This window comes from Gracilinanus agilis, chromosome 4 (assembly GCF_016433145.1).
Source record: "Gracilinanus agilis isolate LMUSP501 chromosome 4, AgileGrace, whole genome shotgun sequence".
In the NCBI taxonomy this organism is placed as follows: Eukaryota; Metazoa; Chordata; class Mammalia; order Didelphimorphia; family Didelphidae; genus Gracilinanus; species Gracilinanus agilis.
The window spans coordinates 107884880-107901584 of NC_058133.1; the positions used below are offsets into that span (position 1 = coordinate 107884880).

Here is a 16705-nt window from a genome sequence, read left to right on the forward strand (position 1 = left end):
AGAGGGAGCACTAGAATGAGGTTTTGTTAACTTCCCACCACTATCTACACCACCCACCCCATTCCCAATGTCTCCCTTTTACTCAGTAGGGTCCCAAACCATAGGATATGGGGAAACATAATTTGATTTATCTCACTTGTCCTTCTTGAAGCACATCCTTCACACTGGGGTCAAAAAGGCATAGATTCAGGGCTGCAAGGGGCCTTGTAGGTCCCTTTGAGGTCTAACTCCCTTATTTGAACTCTTAACTCATTTATTTGGAAAAACTGAGACCCCAAGAGGCTAAGGGATTGTTCAGGGTTACACAGTTGGTAAGTGGAAGAGCTAGAATTCAAACCCAGGTCCTTTCATTCCAGATCCACAGTACCATATTGATGGTGAGTGGACTACAGGTGTTAGTCAACATCACTTTCCCCATTTTCAGGGACTCACAAGAGATCTGTATGCCCAGCTTGAGTAAGGATGGGACTGAGTCTGATCAGAAGAAAAGGAAGGGCGAAGAGGCCCACCTCAGCCACCCAAACATTTTCGCTTACTCACCTGCACCAGCTGGGGCAGGTAATCCAGGAGCTCTGCATCGGAGATTGAGTCTATCCATTGCACAGCCATACGGCGCACTTCTTGATCTGGGAAACTACAAAACAGAGCCCCAATGTTTAACTGGGACAGCCCAGTCCTTGGTTTTGCCTTGAAAGACCAGCCATGCCCATGCCCAACACTGGTTGAACTGGGACTATCAACAGGGGAGAGCCCAGGTACCTGCTTTGGATAGCAAAGGAACTTGAATATCTGCTCCAGGACACATCAAGTGGAAAAATGATGTCAAAATCTGCATCCTACCTTCCTACCTTAGAAAGTAAGAGCTAGGAAGAACCTTAGAGGTCATCTAGTCCAGCCCCTCCTTTACAAAGGAAGAAACTGAGATCTAGAAAGATAAAGGGACTTGCCTAATATCATATGGTAGTTAAATGTCAGAGCTCGGATAAGAAATCAGGTCTCCTGACTCTTAACCCAGTCCTCATTTCTACGATACCAAGTTGCCTTCCCCCTAATCAGAGAAGGTCTTGGGTACTGGAGGAACAGGCAGCCACACACCTGAAAATCTGCTAAACATGGAAAGGCCCTCTTTCTCCACTTTGCCTGAAAATACCCTCCTGAAAATGGAAGAACGCCTAAATATTCACTAACCTCTCATGGTTTTTTCTTTAACTCAGTTATAAGGAGGCTAGGACCAGTGGGGAGCATGCTCCCTTCCCAGAATATGGAGAAGACAACAGTCCCCATACTTCCAGATTCTCCACCTGCCTACCTACTTCCAGTCTCCCTTACTGGGCATGCTCTTATCACCAGGGCATCTCTCCCAAGGCTACTGCCTTGACCCCTAAGGGGGCTTAAGCAGATGTCTCTGAAGGACACCTTTCAACACTCTGCCCTCACAGACTGTTCTCTGCATTATCTTCAGTCACCTCCCTCTACCCCAGTCCCATTGTCCTCTGCCCACCCACCCCAGGTGAAAGAATTCCCAGTTCTGACTCCAATTTAGATTGTCATTGCAGGGTCCTAGAATTATCTTTGAAAACATAATACCCTAAAAAAACAATTGATATGAATAATTCAGAGAAATATGGGAAGATTGGAGTAGAACCAAGAAAACAATATAAACAATGACTATAACAATGAAAATAGAAAGACAAAATAAAAACAAAACCAAATGCTGTGTAAATATAGTAACCAAGCTCAGCCCTGAAGAGAGGAGAAAGTACACCTGCCTCCCTTCTTTGTAGAATGAGAGAATAAATATTGCATTTATTCAGAGACTGAGTTGATTTGGTAGTTGGCTTTGTTTAAATGCTTTTTTTTCTTTTTTTATTTTTATTACAAAGAATGCAAAGAATGGTTTGATGAGTAGGCAAGGAAGTAGAGCTATATCTGGAAATGATAGTGTTGTCAAAGCATGATATCAATAAGAACATTTTCAGATACAAATATCTGAAGATATAATTATATGGCATAATCATAATTATACAAATCATTTCACCTCTCTGGGACAATTCCCGCATCTGTGAGATTCCATGGACTCTCTGATCTCTCAAGTCCCTTTCAGATGGATAACCTACTCACCCTGCATTTTAATTTTATGGAGATGATGAGACACAAGAGAACATAAGCTCCTTGAGGGCAGACACTGGTTCAGTTTTATAGTCTCAGTCTCTGACATCTCATAGATATTTAATAAATGCTTATTATATGAATGAAAGAGGGCACAGATGGCCTACTCCATCAAATCTGCAGCTGGCACATAGCTGAGAGGGAAAACTAACACTCAGAATGACAGATTGCTACGAAATCTGAACAAGCTAGAACACTGAGCTAACTCTAATAAAAATGAAATTTAATAAGGATAGACATAATATCTCACATTTGTGTTAAAAAAAATTACCTTCACAAATACAAGATGGGGGAAGACATGGTTAGAAAGCAGTTTGTTTCAAAAAATGAGGGTTTGGATGAATTTAAGACTGATAAGTGTTAATAGTGTCTCATGTTGCAACCCCCAACACAATTTTGAGATGTATTAAAATAGTCATAGCTTCCATGTACGTGAAGATTTTGCACAAAAACAGGGACAAGTTTCAGGTTTTGTCTTTGTATCCCTAACACCAAGCACAGGGGTGGGGCACACACCAGGCTCACTGGTTGGATAAAGGGGAGATAATCCAGCTGTACCATCTACCTCAGTGAGATTACATTTGGAGTATTATGTTCAGTTCTAGGCAGCAGATTTTAGCAAAGACACTGATAGGTGAGAGTGCAGCCAAAGAAAGTGAAGAACTTCTGGGTTATCTCATCTCAAGGTCAAGGTTATCAGAACTGAAGGAACTGGGGAGGTAGCCTGGAGTAGAAATGACTTGGGGGAGGTAAGACATCTATCTCCAAGAATCCATATGGAAGAGAAATCCCACTTGTTCTGGTTAGTCCTAGAGGACAAAAGGAGGAGTAATGGGTAGAAGTTAAAAACGGGCAAATTGAAGCTTGCTATAAAGGAAACTTCCTAAGAATTAAAACTTAAGAGAAAGGTAGTCCCCTTCCTCACTGTTGGTCTTCAAGCAAAGGCTAGATGTCCATTTGTTGGCTATGGGAATTCTTTTTTTTTTTTAATGGGTTAAACTTAATAGCCACTAAGATCCCTTCCACCACTGAAATTCAATGATTCTGTAATTAGTTATCAGATGTTAGCAAGCCTATGATTTCAAAAGACTGTGACAACAAAACCAGGAACAGATAAATTAGAAGAGGAGAGAGATAATTCTATAGTATGGAGTATTTGCTAGTGTAGACCAGCTTGGAGGAGGAAATGTCGACCATCAAAAGGAGCTGAGAGGCTAAAAGAGGCTCCTAAGATAAGGAAAACATAAACTTCACCTGCTTCAGAATTGTACCCAGAACTAGCCTCGCCCCTGAAACACTCCAGAAAGGCAGCATCCTGGCAGCCCTAGGATCTGAAGGATAGCCTACGGGGGGAGGTCAGACTCACGTGGCATGCAGGAGTCCCAGGGCATCCTGATGGTTCATGTGGGTCCATTGCTTGAGAAGGGCATAGATGTCAGGCAGGCAAGCCCACTCCCAGCTGGGGGCACTGGCGAGCACCAGGGGCAGGGAGCTCACCTCCGAGTGGCAATAGTAGCGTTTTTCCCACACCCTCTTGCGGTCAGCATCCGTGAGCCTATGGTAGGTAGGGCAGGGCAATAAGAGGGCTGAATCCCCTGAAGGGACAAAGATTTATCCAAGACATTTTTCTCTTATTTTTCATATGATTTCAGAACACATTAACTTTAATCTTATTCCTATTACAACTCAGAGCAATCTGAGAAGTCAGTGCTAAGCTCCAAGCATCAAGACACAGCCAAAGGAACCCAAGACCAGATTCTTCCTTGGACTCCTTCCTTGGAAAACACTCCTTCTCATTAAGGAATATTGCTCCCCATGCAGCCGCCAGAGGGCAGCAGCCACCCCCTCGGGCTGTCTGGGTATGGGTATGGATATACAAGGCTATTTAATAGGATGGCCAACTTCCGGAACCATTTCTCTCTCCCTCTGGATAGGCTGACATCAGGTGTCTAATGGAGGAAGTGAAATCTGCCTGAGCTAATGAAGTGAGGACACAGCTGCTTCAGGGCTGAGAAGGAGGGGGCAAGGAGTAGGGTCTGCAGCCACCCTCTGCTCAAGCTGGGCTAAGAAACCAGGGAGACCAGGCTGGAGCAAGCTTCCCCCAATGCAGGTAGGAAAGAAGCATCATTCGGGAGATGGGGGGGTTCAAATGTGGCCTCAGACACTTCCTAGCTGTGTGACTCTGGATAAGTCACTTAATTCTCATTGCCTAGTTCTTGCTGCTCTTCTGCCTTGGAACCAATGCACAGTAATGATTCCAAAGGAGAAGGTACATCTTTTAAAAAAAAGATAAGACTTTTTAAAAAATCTTTTTTAAAAAAAAAAGGAAGTTTAGCTTGAACACATGGGCTGATGGGGATATTATTGGGGATGTAGACACTAAGATAACTCTAGTCCAACTATCAATAATATCGAATTAGGTCTTGATCAAGGATACATGTAAAATCCAGTGGAATTGTGCATCAGCTAAGGGGGGGTTTGGGGGAGAGGGAAAGAACGTGAAATATGTAACTAGGGGAAAATATTCAAAATTAAAATTTTAAAAAAAGTTTAAAAAAAAAGAAGCAGCATCTTTCTGAGAGGAAGATCAAAGATCTTATTCATTCCCTTTTCCCTTCTCCTACCCCCATCCCATCCAATAGAGAGAAAAGATGCCCCATGGCTAAAACTAGTCTCAATTCTTTTGTTCTGGCCCCAGATCCTTTGGGGTGATATAACCCAGAGAAATGTAAGAATGGTGATGTTTCTGTGTATTTGGAGGAGAGGGGAGCAGAGAGAAACCACTCTCCTGAGTGTAAAGCAAGGGGAGGTGGTAATGTCACATCTCAGATGGGAGTCCACTTGAGAGTCCACCTAATTGACTAGATTCCTTCCTTGGGGGAAGTATACCTAGTGTGAAAGATCCATGGGCCAATGACAAAAGGAGGAGATGGAGACTCCTTCAGTCTCACTTTCTCTCCCAGTCTTCTCTGCTCTTCTTAAAGCTATGCACAAAGATGAAACTGGAGGAGCCTTTTCTCCTCTGAAACCCCCTCTCCCACTCAAAGTAGTCCCTTCCCAGCCCCCCACCCACTCAATTCCATTCAAACCAGGGTTTGAGGCACCCTTCTCCATTCTCTCCCGAACATACCTAAGCAGGAAGGCTAGAACCTGGAGCTGGCGTGGAATGTGGGAGGAGGCTGGGTTGGTAACATGGACAAGGCTCAGTGCCTGGCTGGGCAGTGGCAGATGGGGTCAGATGTCAGGGGCCTCACCAGTACAACGACTCCTTCTGCATGATGTCCTTGAGCCTTTGCTGGTCTTCTCCTCCAAGGCTTCTAAACTCGTACTGAGGGCTGAACTCTGCTCCAGGAGGGCTGGTGAACTTAATATCGAAGGCTGAGGTGGGGAAGTCAATCTGCAGGATTGGGATGAAGAAGGGAGGGAAGGGACCAGAGAGATCATAATTAAGATGAGTGGGAACTGGGGAACAGCGATTTAGCTAGGCCTGGGTACCCTGACTTCTCACTTTACTCTGATTCCTTTTTTTTTTTTTTTTTAAATCACACCCTTACCTTCTGTCTCAGTATCATTATTAAGGCAGAAGAAAGGTAAGGTAAGGGTTAGGCAATCAGGGTTAAGCGACTCCCAAGGTTCAGATTTGAACCCAGGTCCTTCTGAATCCAGGGACTATGCTACCTAGCTGCCCCCTCTATTATTGCTTGTACTACCTATCTTCCCTGGCTTCCTCCAAGCCCCAGCTAAGATCTCACCTTCTACATAAAGTCTTTCCTGATTCCCCTTAATTCTAGTGCCTTCCCTCCACTGATTATCTCCAATTTATCTTGTATAGAGCCAATCTCTCGGTAACTGATTGCATGTTGTCTTGCCCATTAGAGCTCCTTATGACAGGGATTGCCTTTTACCTTTCTCCCCAGTGCTCAGCAGAGTGCCTGGTACATAGGAGGTGCTTAATAAATATTTACTATCGTAATGCCTTACAAATAGATAATCAATATTTGGCAAAGGAATGAAGAACTGAATGAATTTATGCTTCAGAGATGATAGGTGCTCACCTGAGTCTTGGGGACTGTGCCTAGTCCTTCTGCCCCCCAAAGAATACCTCCCTCCAGCTAAAGCAGCTGAGTGAATAGGGTGGGAGTGGGAAAATGCTCCCACATTGCTTCTTTGAGTTAGAATTTGGATTTAGGGCAGCTCTTGGGACCAAGCAAGCATATATCAAGTGATTGTTATGTGTCAGGGATTATGCTGAATACTGAGGATACCACAAAAGGCAAAACCATTGTCAGTGTCCTTTAGGACTTATATTTTAATGGGAGAAATAACTATGCAAATTATACACAGTGTCATTTAAAAGTAATCTATGGTGGGCAGCTAAAGTGGCTCAGTGGATTGAGAGCCAGGCCTAGAGACAGGAGATCTTGAGTTCAAATTTGGCCTCAGACACTTCCCAGCTATGTGACCTTGGGCAAGTCACTTAATCCCCATTGCCTAATCCTTACCACTCTTCTGCCTTGGAACCAAAGCACAGTATTGATTCTAAGATGGAAAGATAAGGATTTAAAAAAAAATTTTTTTTAAGTAATCTGTTCAGTGGGGGGGGGGGGGGGGGAGGAAACTGGGCTAGAAAGCCAGGTTTATAGACAGGAGGTCGTAGGTTCAAATCTGACCTCAGATGCTCCTCAGCTGTGACCCTGGACAAGTCACTTTTAAAAAAGTTAAAACCCCCACTGACTAGCCCTTACTGATCTTCTGTCTTGGCATCAATATACAGTATTGATTCTAAGATGAAAGATAAGAATTTCTTTAAAAATGTAATCTCTTCATGGGGAGTAGGGGTAATAGGAAAGACAATACAAAAAGCCCTGAGAAACTGAGTAGGAATCAGATCGTTTCTAGAAAGTCTAGAACCCCAGTTTCTAAAGGCCTTCAAATCAAAACCAACCTCCAAAAGGATAGGACTGACTCTTATCTATCTGCTTCCTTTTCTCCCCACATTTTCCTGGTTATTTTTAATACATCACTACCTACTGTTCTGCTCCCCCATTCCTCCATTGCCTTGTCCTGTTTTTCCCAAGAATATAGGGCAGAAACAGGACCCCCAATAGGAAAGCTGCCTCAGCTAAAAGGGGTGTTGACTGGGAACTAGAACTCACCTGAAGGATGACACTATCAGGTTGGTGGAAGTTAGGTGCGCTCCAGCGGGCACTGGGATTGTCTTGAGTTGCTGGCCACAAACCCAGAAGCTTCCGGCCACAGGTCAGTACCCTAAAGCAGATTTAATGGTGATGGGGTGAGCCAGTGAAAGAGATTGGGCCAGGCAAACCTACGTGTCATATAGACCCTACGCATCATCTCCTTTCTACCACCTTTGAACTACTACCACCCCACCAGAGACACCTTTGTCTCTGCTCTCCAACAAATCATGGACTTTTCTTCCATCACTCCAGAAAATTAATCTCACTTATGAAGTCTTCGACTAATTTACCTAAGACTGATTGCCCTAATGGCTCTAGCATCAGTGGTTCCTTCCTTTTCCTCCAAAAAAATGTATCTATTACTCTGCCCACTGTTTGTGTGTGTGTGTGTGTGTGTGTGTGTGTGTGTGTGTGTGTGTGTGTGTGTGTGTGTATGTTTTAATGTCTGGCTCCCACTGTCTTGTTTCTCCTCTTAGATCTCCCCCAAAAGTCTTGGGTGGTGCTCTGTACAGAAGCAGGGAAGGAAAGAAAATGTTAGAGGACTCCATAGCTAGTTCCAGCTCCAAACAACCCAAGGCAGGCTAGCCTCAATTCTACTGCCTCTTGCCTAGTGGGGCACACATACTGTCTAAAGTTGAAGAGAGGGGTAGTGACCCAGCCCAAGGCTTCAGGGACCCGTCGTTGCTTATTGGCCTCAGAAGAACTGCCGGGCGGTGGGATGGGCACAGCATAGAGAGTGGCACTCAGCAGCGTCTCCCGGGGCAACCGGTTGATCTGAATGGGGAAGCAGATCCTAGAGAGAAGGAAAATCCAGCTCAGGGAGTGATGCCGCATACAGGATTTATTTTCTTCCCTAAAGCATCCAAAGAAGTATTTTGGAAACCTTCCTTTTGTTTCTACTCTTTAAGGGTGGAGATAAGAGCTGTCTGGGAAAAGCCATCCCCTAGAATTGACAGAATCCCCAAAACATTAAGAGAAAATGCAGGATTTCCCGAGAACCAAAGGGTGTTCTTTCTATAAACTCCAAGACAATGGGAGAGGTGGGGGGGGGGGAGAATCCCACCAACGTTTAGAATGCCAGCTATGAACCAGCGAGGCTCCAACAATCTGGTCCTCATCAAGTCCTAGGGTGAGCATGCATCCCACCCTCTTTCAAGATTCCTCAGTAACGCCACCAAGACCCCCAATCAAGTAGTACCACATTCTCCTTTTCCATTTTGGATCACTTCCTTATTCCCCACCACTCATAGGAACTAGGAAGAAGCACTATGTCCTCTATCCCCCCAAGGGCTCACAGCTCACCAGAACCTCCCAGTTCCTTGTCCTCATGTCCCCCCAACTCTTTCTAGTCACATCTTCCCATACGCTAAATTCTGAAAGCCAAAGAACCTTTCTAAGGTCCTGGGGAGCTTCTCAAGCCCCACACCAAGGGATGGGAACAAAAGACAGACGGACAGACTTCTGTGTATCCCATCCCCCAGATCTGGATCATCAGCCATCAGTTGTACCTCCCCCCGCCCTGGGCTCAAGGTGAAGAGTGGGGTAGGGAAGAACTACTTTACCTTCCAAGTATCTCTGTGCCAAGGCAAAGTCCACACTGTCACACCCTCCCGGCCTGGGGCCAGGCTGATTCATAGCCAGAGGGCACTGGTAGAATCACCCCTTAGCTAACAGCTCCATGGCAAATGGCCTTTGTCCAAAGCAAGCACCTTAGGGAAGCCCCACTCCCCCATCTCCTCCCGGGAGACCTCCATGTGGAACAGGGATCGGCTCCCTCCAGGGACTGGACAACACCACTCCGGCCAGCCTCCTTTACCGGAGGGGGCCTGCAGGCTATAATTAGCCCCGTCTCCACCAGCCAGGGAACATGCCAGCCTGGGGCTTGGCTGGGAGCAGCGATGCCCGGCTGCTGGGACTATTTTGAGAGTCGCTTGATCCCCCATTTTGGCCCCGGAGGCAGGGTCAGGTGATCGAGCATCAAAGGAAACCAAAGACTGGTCTGACTCTTCTCCCCCAACGGCCTCTCCTCACCGGAGGCCGGTTCCTAGGCTTCTTCCGGTGTAATAGAGAAGGGATCTGGAGCCTGGCTCAGGCCCTGGGACCTGCCACCAGAAACCTCCCATTTCTCTCGGTCTCACCCACCTCGGACCACTACCAAGGGGCCCCCCAGCCTGGTAGGGGTGCCATAAGGACAGCCATTGGGGCAGATAGAGCCCCAAACTACCCCGGGGGGCCCAGATAGCCTCCATCTAATCTGGCCTACTCTATCCTCTGCCTTTATATCACAGTCCAAAGGCCATCTCTGCCAGGAAGACTTCCCTGATAATAACCCACTCCTATCACCCTAGAAATACCCGGCTATCTCAAAATATCTGTCAATTCTATTTACATGTTCCCTGAAAGGCGAGGATTGGGTTCGGCCCTCTAAACCCCCAAGTACCTAACCCAGAATTCACACCCGTGGAGCACTTCAAGCCTTTAATCAATATTTGTTTAGTGAAATAGACTGGGAAGAATGAGGGGGGCCTGGCAGCAAACTAGGGAGGGATAACCTCATTGTGGTTCTCTTGGAGTTGGGTAGAGCACAGACATCTCACCCAAACCCAAAGACACCAGAAGCCACTGACTCAGGGAAAAAAATCTTCTCTGCTCATCCTCCTCTTTACCTCACAGTATTGTCCTAAGGAAAGCACTCTGAAAACCTTAAAGAACTTCTATAAATAGGTACTATGACCACTAAGGGGATAACCTGGCTTAGTGAGTGCACTGAGCCCAGAGATGGGAGGTCCTGGGTTCAATTCTGGCCTCAGACACTTCTTACCTGTGTGACCCTGGGCAAGTCACTTAACCCCCATTGCCTAGCCCTTACTGCTCTTCCATTTTGGAACCAATATACAGTATCTATTCTAAAATAGAAGGTAAGGGTTTAAAAAAAAAAAGATAACCAGAAAAAAAAAAAAAAGCTTACTGCCAGGCAGAAAATCATAATAAATCTACCTTATATTTGTACAATTCTGTTTCAAAGTGATGTCATAAAGGAGCAGTGAGCTGGAGTCAGGAGCACCTGGGTTCAAATCTAACCTCAGATAATTCCTAGCTCTGTGACCTTGGACAAGTCACTTAACTCCAACTGCCTAACCCTTGCCACTCTTTTTCTTAGAATTGACACTAGGACAGAAGGTAAGGGTTTTAAAAACAAAACAAAGCAATGTCATATATATAATCTCCTTTGATTCTCACAACCACTAGTGAGAGAGGCTGATCACTATTAGTCCTATTTTACAGATGAGGAAACTGAGACTTGGAAAGTTATAGTCACAGCCAGTCAAGTGGCAGAGCATGGACTTGAGCTGAGATCTTCTGCATACCGGATTACAAATACAAGTTCTTGACTCAAGAAGACCCGAAATCAAGTTCTGAGTCGGATGCTAGTGATAGAACCAAGAGCAGGTTAGTTACCTCTCTCATCCTCCGTTTCCTTATCTATAAAATGGAAATAATAAAACATAGGCTACTAGCCTCATGGTATTATCAAGTCAGATCAAATAAGATCACCTATACAAAGTAGCTTGTAAATCTTCAAGAGCTGAGCAAGTATCAGCTGCTATCATTGTTATCAGGGCAGATAGAGGGGCTGGGCCTGGCATCAGACACTTACTGTGACCTCAGAGAAGTCACCCTGTTTGCCTCAGTTTCCTCATCTGTAAAATGAGTCGGAGAAGGAAATGGCAAACCATATCAATATCATTGCCAAGAAAACCCCAAATGGGATCACTAAGAGACGGTCACGAAGGAATGGCAACAATTGTTGTCATTATTCTACCACCCCAGTGGGTTCTTAAGTTGGAATCTTTGAACATGGTTTTTTTCCCTTATATTTTGACAACAGTATTTCAATATAATTGGGCTTCCTTTTCCTTTTCAATTCTATGTATTTTATGCATTTAGAAATATAATTATATGTATAATTATTATTACATATATTATTGTGTAGGAATCCATGTCACAGAAAAGGTTAAGAACCCCAAAACTATCTGGGCAGAACAGTTTTCTCAACATTCCTATCCCTACCCCCGACTAGCAAGAGATGGTTCAGAGGGATGCCCATCCCTGCCCCCTCCTTTAGGGTTATGGGAAAGCTGAAAGGCTGAGACTCCAGCAGAGGTGGGTCCAGAAGGAGCCCAGGGGCCCTAATTTTTAAGGGTGTATCAGAACCTGGGCCCCGAACACTCCTCCGGCCCCCACAGTGGCCTGCCACAACAGACACTGCCTGGCTCAAAGCCTGAGGCGGTCCTGTGAGCCTGGAGATGATGGGGAGGTACAGGGTGGCTTACTGTTGATCCCAAATGATGAGATGGAAGAGGTACTTGTAGAAATGAGCCTTTCGGGTCTGCAGGGGGCTACAGAGCTCCTTGCCACCGTGGCTGAGGGAGCAGGAGAGATAGAAGTCTTCATAGCTATAAAAGGACAGAGAGAACAGGTGAGGGTCCCACGCTGTCCGGCACCATGACTTCCCCTCCACCATCTTCTTTGGCCCTGATTCTATCCCAAAGCTTCCTGTGGCATGACTATGCGAACAAAGGCCTCCCTGCTATTTCAGAAGTCACTCTGGGGAGTTAAACACCTTCCACCCCCCAAGGGGAAAGGCTGCAAACCCCAAGGGAGCGAGGGGAGAAAATCAGGATGGCCCCCGTGCAGCCTTGGCCTTGCCCTCCCTCCTCCAGGTTCTCTTCTTTCATTCAGGGCTCTCTCCAGGCTGGCAGGCCAGGCCTCAACTTCTAAGTCTGCTCTTTCTCCATTCCCCCAAGCTCAGCAGGCCGGCCTGCCTGGGGAGGGGGCTGGGGGAGAGGAAGAGCGACATATGCCGCCATGAATGCCAACACATGGGGGTCCCTGTGGCTCATGACAGGTGCCTAGTGACAGGAGAGGTCAGAGAAGGCCCCGATTTCCCAGGCTGCCTCCTTTGTTCCCAGCCAATCGCCCAGAGGAATACATTAAGTATGGAACAAAGGGAAGGGCTCCGGGTGGGGATGAAGGGGAGGGAAGGGGCGGGATGCAGTCAGAGGACTACCACGGGTCCCCCCACTCGCCCACCCCAGCTCCAGAAGAGGAACGGAGGATTACCAACCCCGGATCCCCCTCCTCCCACCCACCCCCACCGGCCCAGAGACCCCAGACAAAGGGTCATCTCCCCCCTCCCCTCCCCCTGCCCCATTGTGTGTGTGCTGGGAAGTCGAGCCATTGGCCATGGGGCATGCACTCTATCTGGGAAGCGGCCATCTGTCACCGTCTCCCCGCAGGTCCCACTTGGGAGGGGGCTGGGATGCCTGCACAGGCCAGAGAGAAAGGGGAGGGCAGGCTCTGGCCTCGGCCTCCTTCTCCTGACTCAGCGGCACCAGTTCCGCTCCGGCCAGCTTTTCCCCTTCCCCTTAGGAGTTCCCAGGCCGCTCCAGCTGCCCTCCGGGCTCCAAAAGTTCTCCATAACCATCAACAATTCACATGTATGGAGCAGTTAGTGATTTATAGAACACTTTCCCCAACACTGAACTTGGAGTCGGGGGATGTGGGTTAGAATCCCACCCCTGCTTCCTAATCATGCTGGGTGAGTCTCCGTTTCTTTCTATGTAAAATGAGGACGTGAGATAAGGTGATCCCCCAAGTTTTTCCAGTTCTAAATTTATGATGCGAAGAGATAAAATATCCCGCCTTATCCTCATTTTACAGAGGAACTGGGGACCCAAGTTTATATATATGTACATATTACATATATAAAACTATATAAATATATTTATATGATATATAAACTTATATAAGGAGGTTTATATGATTTGCTCCTTGGTGTCTGAGAGTTAGGATTGACACCGGGTCCCCCGATTCCAGGCCCCATGATCTCTTCCCAATGCCCCCATAAAGTCTGTGGGTGATCTTTCTGCCCCCCCTTCAGCCAGGAGAAGCCGAGAAGAGATGGGTAAGTGGTTCTCCAAACTCCTTTTCTATCCCAAACGATCCAAGACACCTTCATAGGACCATAGAACTAAGGTTGGAAGAGACCTCAGAAGCTAGTGATTCGGACCCCCATGTAAAAACAAATGAAGAAATCGAGGTCTAGGATGGGTAAGTGGCTTGTCCAAGGACACACAGGGAGGAAGCATTAGAGCCTGGATTTCATCGGTCCTCCGATTCCAGACCTCCTGTACTTTTCATTATACTGGCTAGCCTCCTCGTGGAGGGTACCCAGCCCTGAGTCTCACCTGGTAGCCCAGGTGATGGGAATCCTGTGAGTGGCATAAACCGTGAAGGCCAGGGGCCCGGAGAGGAGGCAGGCGTCCTGGACCAGTTCGTGCTTCTGGTTCCCAGACACCACCGTCTGAAAGTCAGCATTGAACGTATTGCAGTAGAGTTCCACCAGGTCCAAGATGGCAGCAGTCAATGCCTCAACTACCTTCTCTGTGAAAGGGGGAGAAAAGAAATGAGTCTGGACCCAACCCCTCCTCTGCACACACACATCCCCCAAGGGCCTCGTTACCATGACATCAGTCAGGAGGGGATGATCTAGGAAACCCAGAGGATTGGGGCATGTATAAGTGGGCCTAATTCTTTCTAGTGGGGAGGGGAGAGGTGGTAAATTCTTCCTGAATCCTGCCTAAAGCACATTAGAATCCTGGAGAGGAATGCTAAAATGGAAACTTGGGGTGGGGGCATGTTGTAAGCCAAGCCATGCTGCCCAGGAAATAACCATCATCTCCCAAGGGTGAGTTTTCCCATCTGGAACCCTGGCAATAAACGATTCAGCCTCACCATCCTCTACCCCGCCCTATCAATACCTCCCAGGAATACCACGAGGAATAAAGAGTAAAAATTATGAGGAAAGAGTTTATGGAGAAAAATGTGCTGACCAGCTGTGCTCAGATTTCATACTGGAAAATATGTATACACCAGCATGAACACACACACACACACACACACACACACACACACACACACACACACACACACGTAATATTGAAATAAACTAGGGGAAAAAGGCAATCTAGGTAAGGGTGCTTTCTCCTAAAAGGCAGATGGAAAGAACTGGTAGCCAGCTACATTACCTCGGTTTTCCCTGACAGCCAGGACATTTGGATCCTGTTGGGGAAAGAGAAGGCTCATTTCAGTGCCATGGCCTTTTCTGCCACAGCTGAGAGGCAAACCACCCTTCCCGGCACCCCCAGCTGCCGCCAGATGTGAGCATTTGAAGAGCAGTGCTTGCTCAGGAAAAAGAAAAAAACAGTCTGTCAAGATTTAAGAGATAGACGGGTGCCCTTGGGGTTTGGCAGGGGGGAGAAGTCAGGGAGGGGAGTGAATCTTTTAAGAATGATTGTCAAAGTTCCAAAAGGTGGCCATCCCCAGGATGGAGGGTATACTCAGCCCCGAAGCCCTCAGAGTCTGTGATCCAGACAAAAATGCACAGCAAGCTGGCCAAGGCCCACAGCGTGGGAAATATCCCTGTCCCTGACTCTAAAGGGGTCAGAGTTTACTATGCAAGGTGGAACATATACAGTAGAAGTGCAGGAAGAAGGGTAGGAGGGGATATGAGTTAATCAATCATTGGAAGACTTGTGGGGATTTTCTCTTATTTCTGAAGTAAGGAACAGAGGGTGAGAGAAGCCTTTAAGTACAAGTACAAAAATGTAAAGCATTCCTTTCTTCAAGGACAGGCTTTGCTTCCTTTTGCCATTTTTTGCTTTTGCAACTGCAGGAACCCTACTAGAAAGCTGCCAGGCAATGCCCAAATCTCTAGCAAATGAAGGATTTGATAGTGACCCAACAGAGAGAGGACAGTTCCATTCTCGCCCTCCAACAAGAACAGCAGTTTGCTGCCCCTTCAAGAGTTCCTGGGATGTGGAAATGAAGTATTTGAGAGGGGAGAGGTACTTTTTAAGGTAGACATTTAAACATCCTGGCTATGGAGGAAGATTTTCCCCAGCTCCCAGCAGCCCTTCTGCCCCCATTTCTATCCCTTTACCTTCTGAATTTTGGGTTGCATTCGAGAGGGACAAGGAGGCAGCTGGTTGAGGGCACTGGTGATCTCTGGAGACTCCACATCGGCTAGGGCATTGCAGATGGCTTTGACAGACTGGACCACCCTGTCAGCTTTCAGTGGGAAATCCCCCTGCAAGAAGAGGTAACACAGGGAAGCTGGCAGATATGAGGGCCAAACAATTCACTCCCCCCAATTCCTTTAGTTTCAAGGAGAAGCTGACTTGAGAAGGAGGCAGGCAACTTTCAGGACATCAGGAGATGCTAGTGGAGCCTGCAAGTCACTTTCACACAGCATCCAGCCAAGTAAATCCTCTCCAGCCCACCCTTTGGGATTGCCCATGCCTACTTCCCCTAAACCCACTTCAGGACCACTCTACCCAACATTCCTTAGCTCAGAGAATGCAACTGTCAGGTTATAGCAAGCAAATGCACTTAGGGGCTTCCCCCCAGCTCTTTGAGGTGGCAGATTTCCAGAGAAATCAGACAAGAAGGGAACAAGAATTGGATCCGCTTTCCAAGGCCCTTCAAAGCCTTATAATAATCTCAGATTTATGTAAATACCCCTTTAAGCTTTACACAGTGTTTTCAATCATTCAAACCAAAAGTGTCTACTAAGGGCCAAGTATCAAACTAAACCCTGAGGATAGAGACAAAAGTGAAATGGTTTCTGCACTCAAGGAGCTTCCATTCAAATAGAGAAGATAATAAGTGTACGCATATGTGTGTATCTATGAAGTATGTGTGGGGTATATTAAATATATGTGTATATATGCATGTATCTGGATCAGTAATAGGCATGTCTGTAGAGCTATTACATCTATATATTTATGTGTATGCATTTATTATGTGTGTATACATATGTGTACGTGTACACAAGACACACACACACACACACACACACATATATGTATAGGAAGGACAGAAAGGAGGGATACATATATTATTTATTGTTTTTGCTGTTCAGTCATTTCAGTTGCATCTGACTTTCTATAGCCTCATTTGGTGTTTTCTTGCCAAAGATCCCAGAATGGTTTGCCCATTTCCTTCTCCAGCTCTTTTTACAGATGAGGAAACTGAGGCCAACAGGGTGAAATGACTTACCCAGGGTCACCCAGCTAGTAAGCATCTGGGGCCAGATTTTTAACTCAGGAAGATGAGTTTTTCTGACTCTAGGCTCAAGCACTCTTATCCACTATGGTACCTCGATACCCCATATATCAGTGTATATGTATTGCATCTGTATATATTTATGTGTGTGCATTGTTGTAAGATAAATTAATAAACATTTTATGGATGGATATGGATATGTACACAAT

At 46.4% G+C, this 16705-nt stretch overlaps 1 protein-coding gene across 2 annotated transcripts in view; it reads right to left on the reverse strand.

The window, feature by feature from the left end:
- PIK3C2B (phosphatidylinositol-4-phosphate 3-kinase catalytic subunit type 2 beta) overlaps positions 1-16705 on the reverse strand; it is a 58376-nt gene that overhangs the window by 24290 nt on the left and 17381 nt on the right. Inside the window, exons 8-17 of one of the 2 annotated variants that reach the window (XM_044675789.1) lie at positions 15373-15519; positions 14459-14492; positions 13619-13814; positions 11702-11824; positions 7993-8160; positions 7326-7437; positions 5424-5566; positions 3667-3724; positions 3536-3585; positions 541-634 (exon numbers count right to left, since the gene is read on the reverse strand). In XM_044675789.1, coding sequence (XP_044531724.1) covers positions 541-634; positions 3536-3585; positions 3667-3724; positions 5424-5566; positions 7326-7437; positions 7993-8160; positions 11702-11824; positions 13619-13814; positions 14459-14492; positions 15373-15519 — 1125 coding nt within the window. Of the gene's footprint in view, positions 1-540; positions 635-3535; positions 3725-5423; positions 5567-7325; positions 7438-7992; positions 8161-11701; positions 11825-13618; positions 13815-14458; positions 14493-15372; positions 15520-16705 lie in introns of both variants that reach the window. The other variant, XM_044675788.1, reaches the window with a different exon arrangement.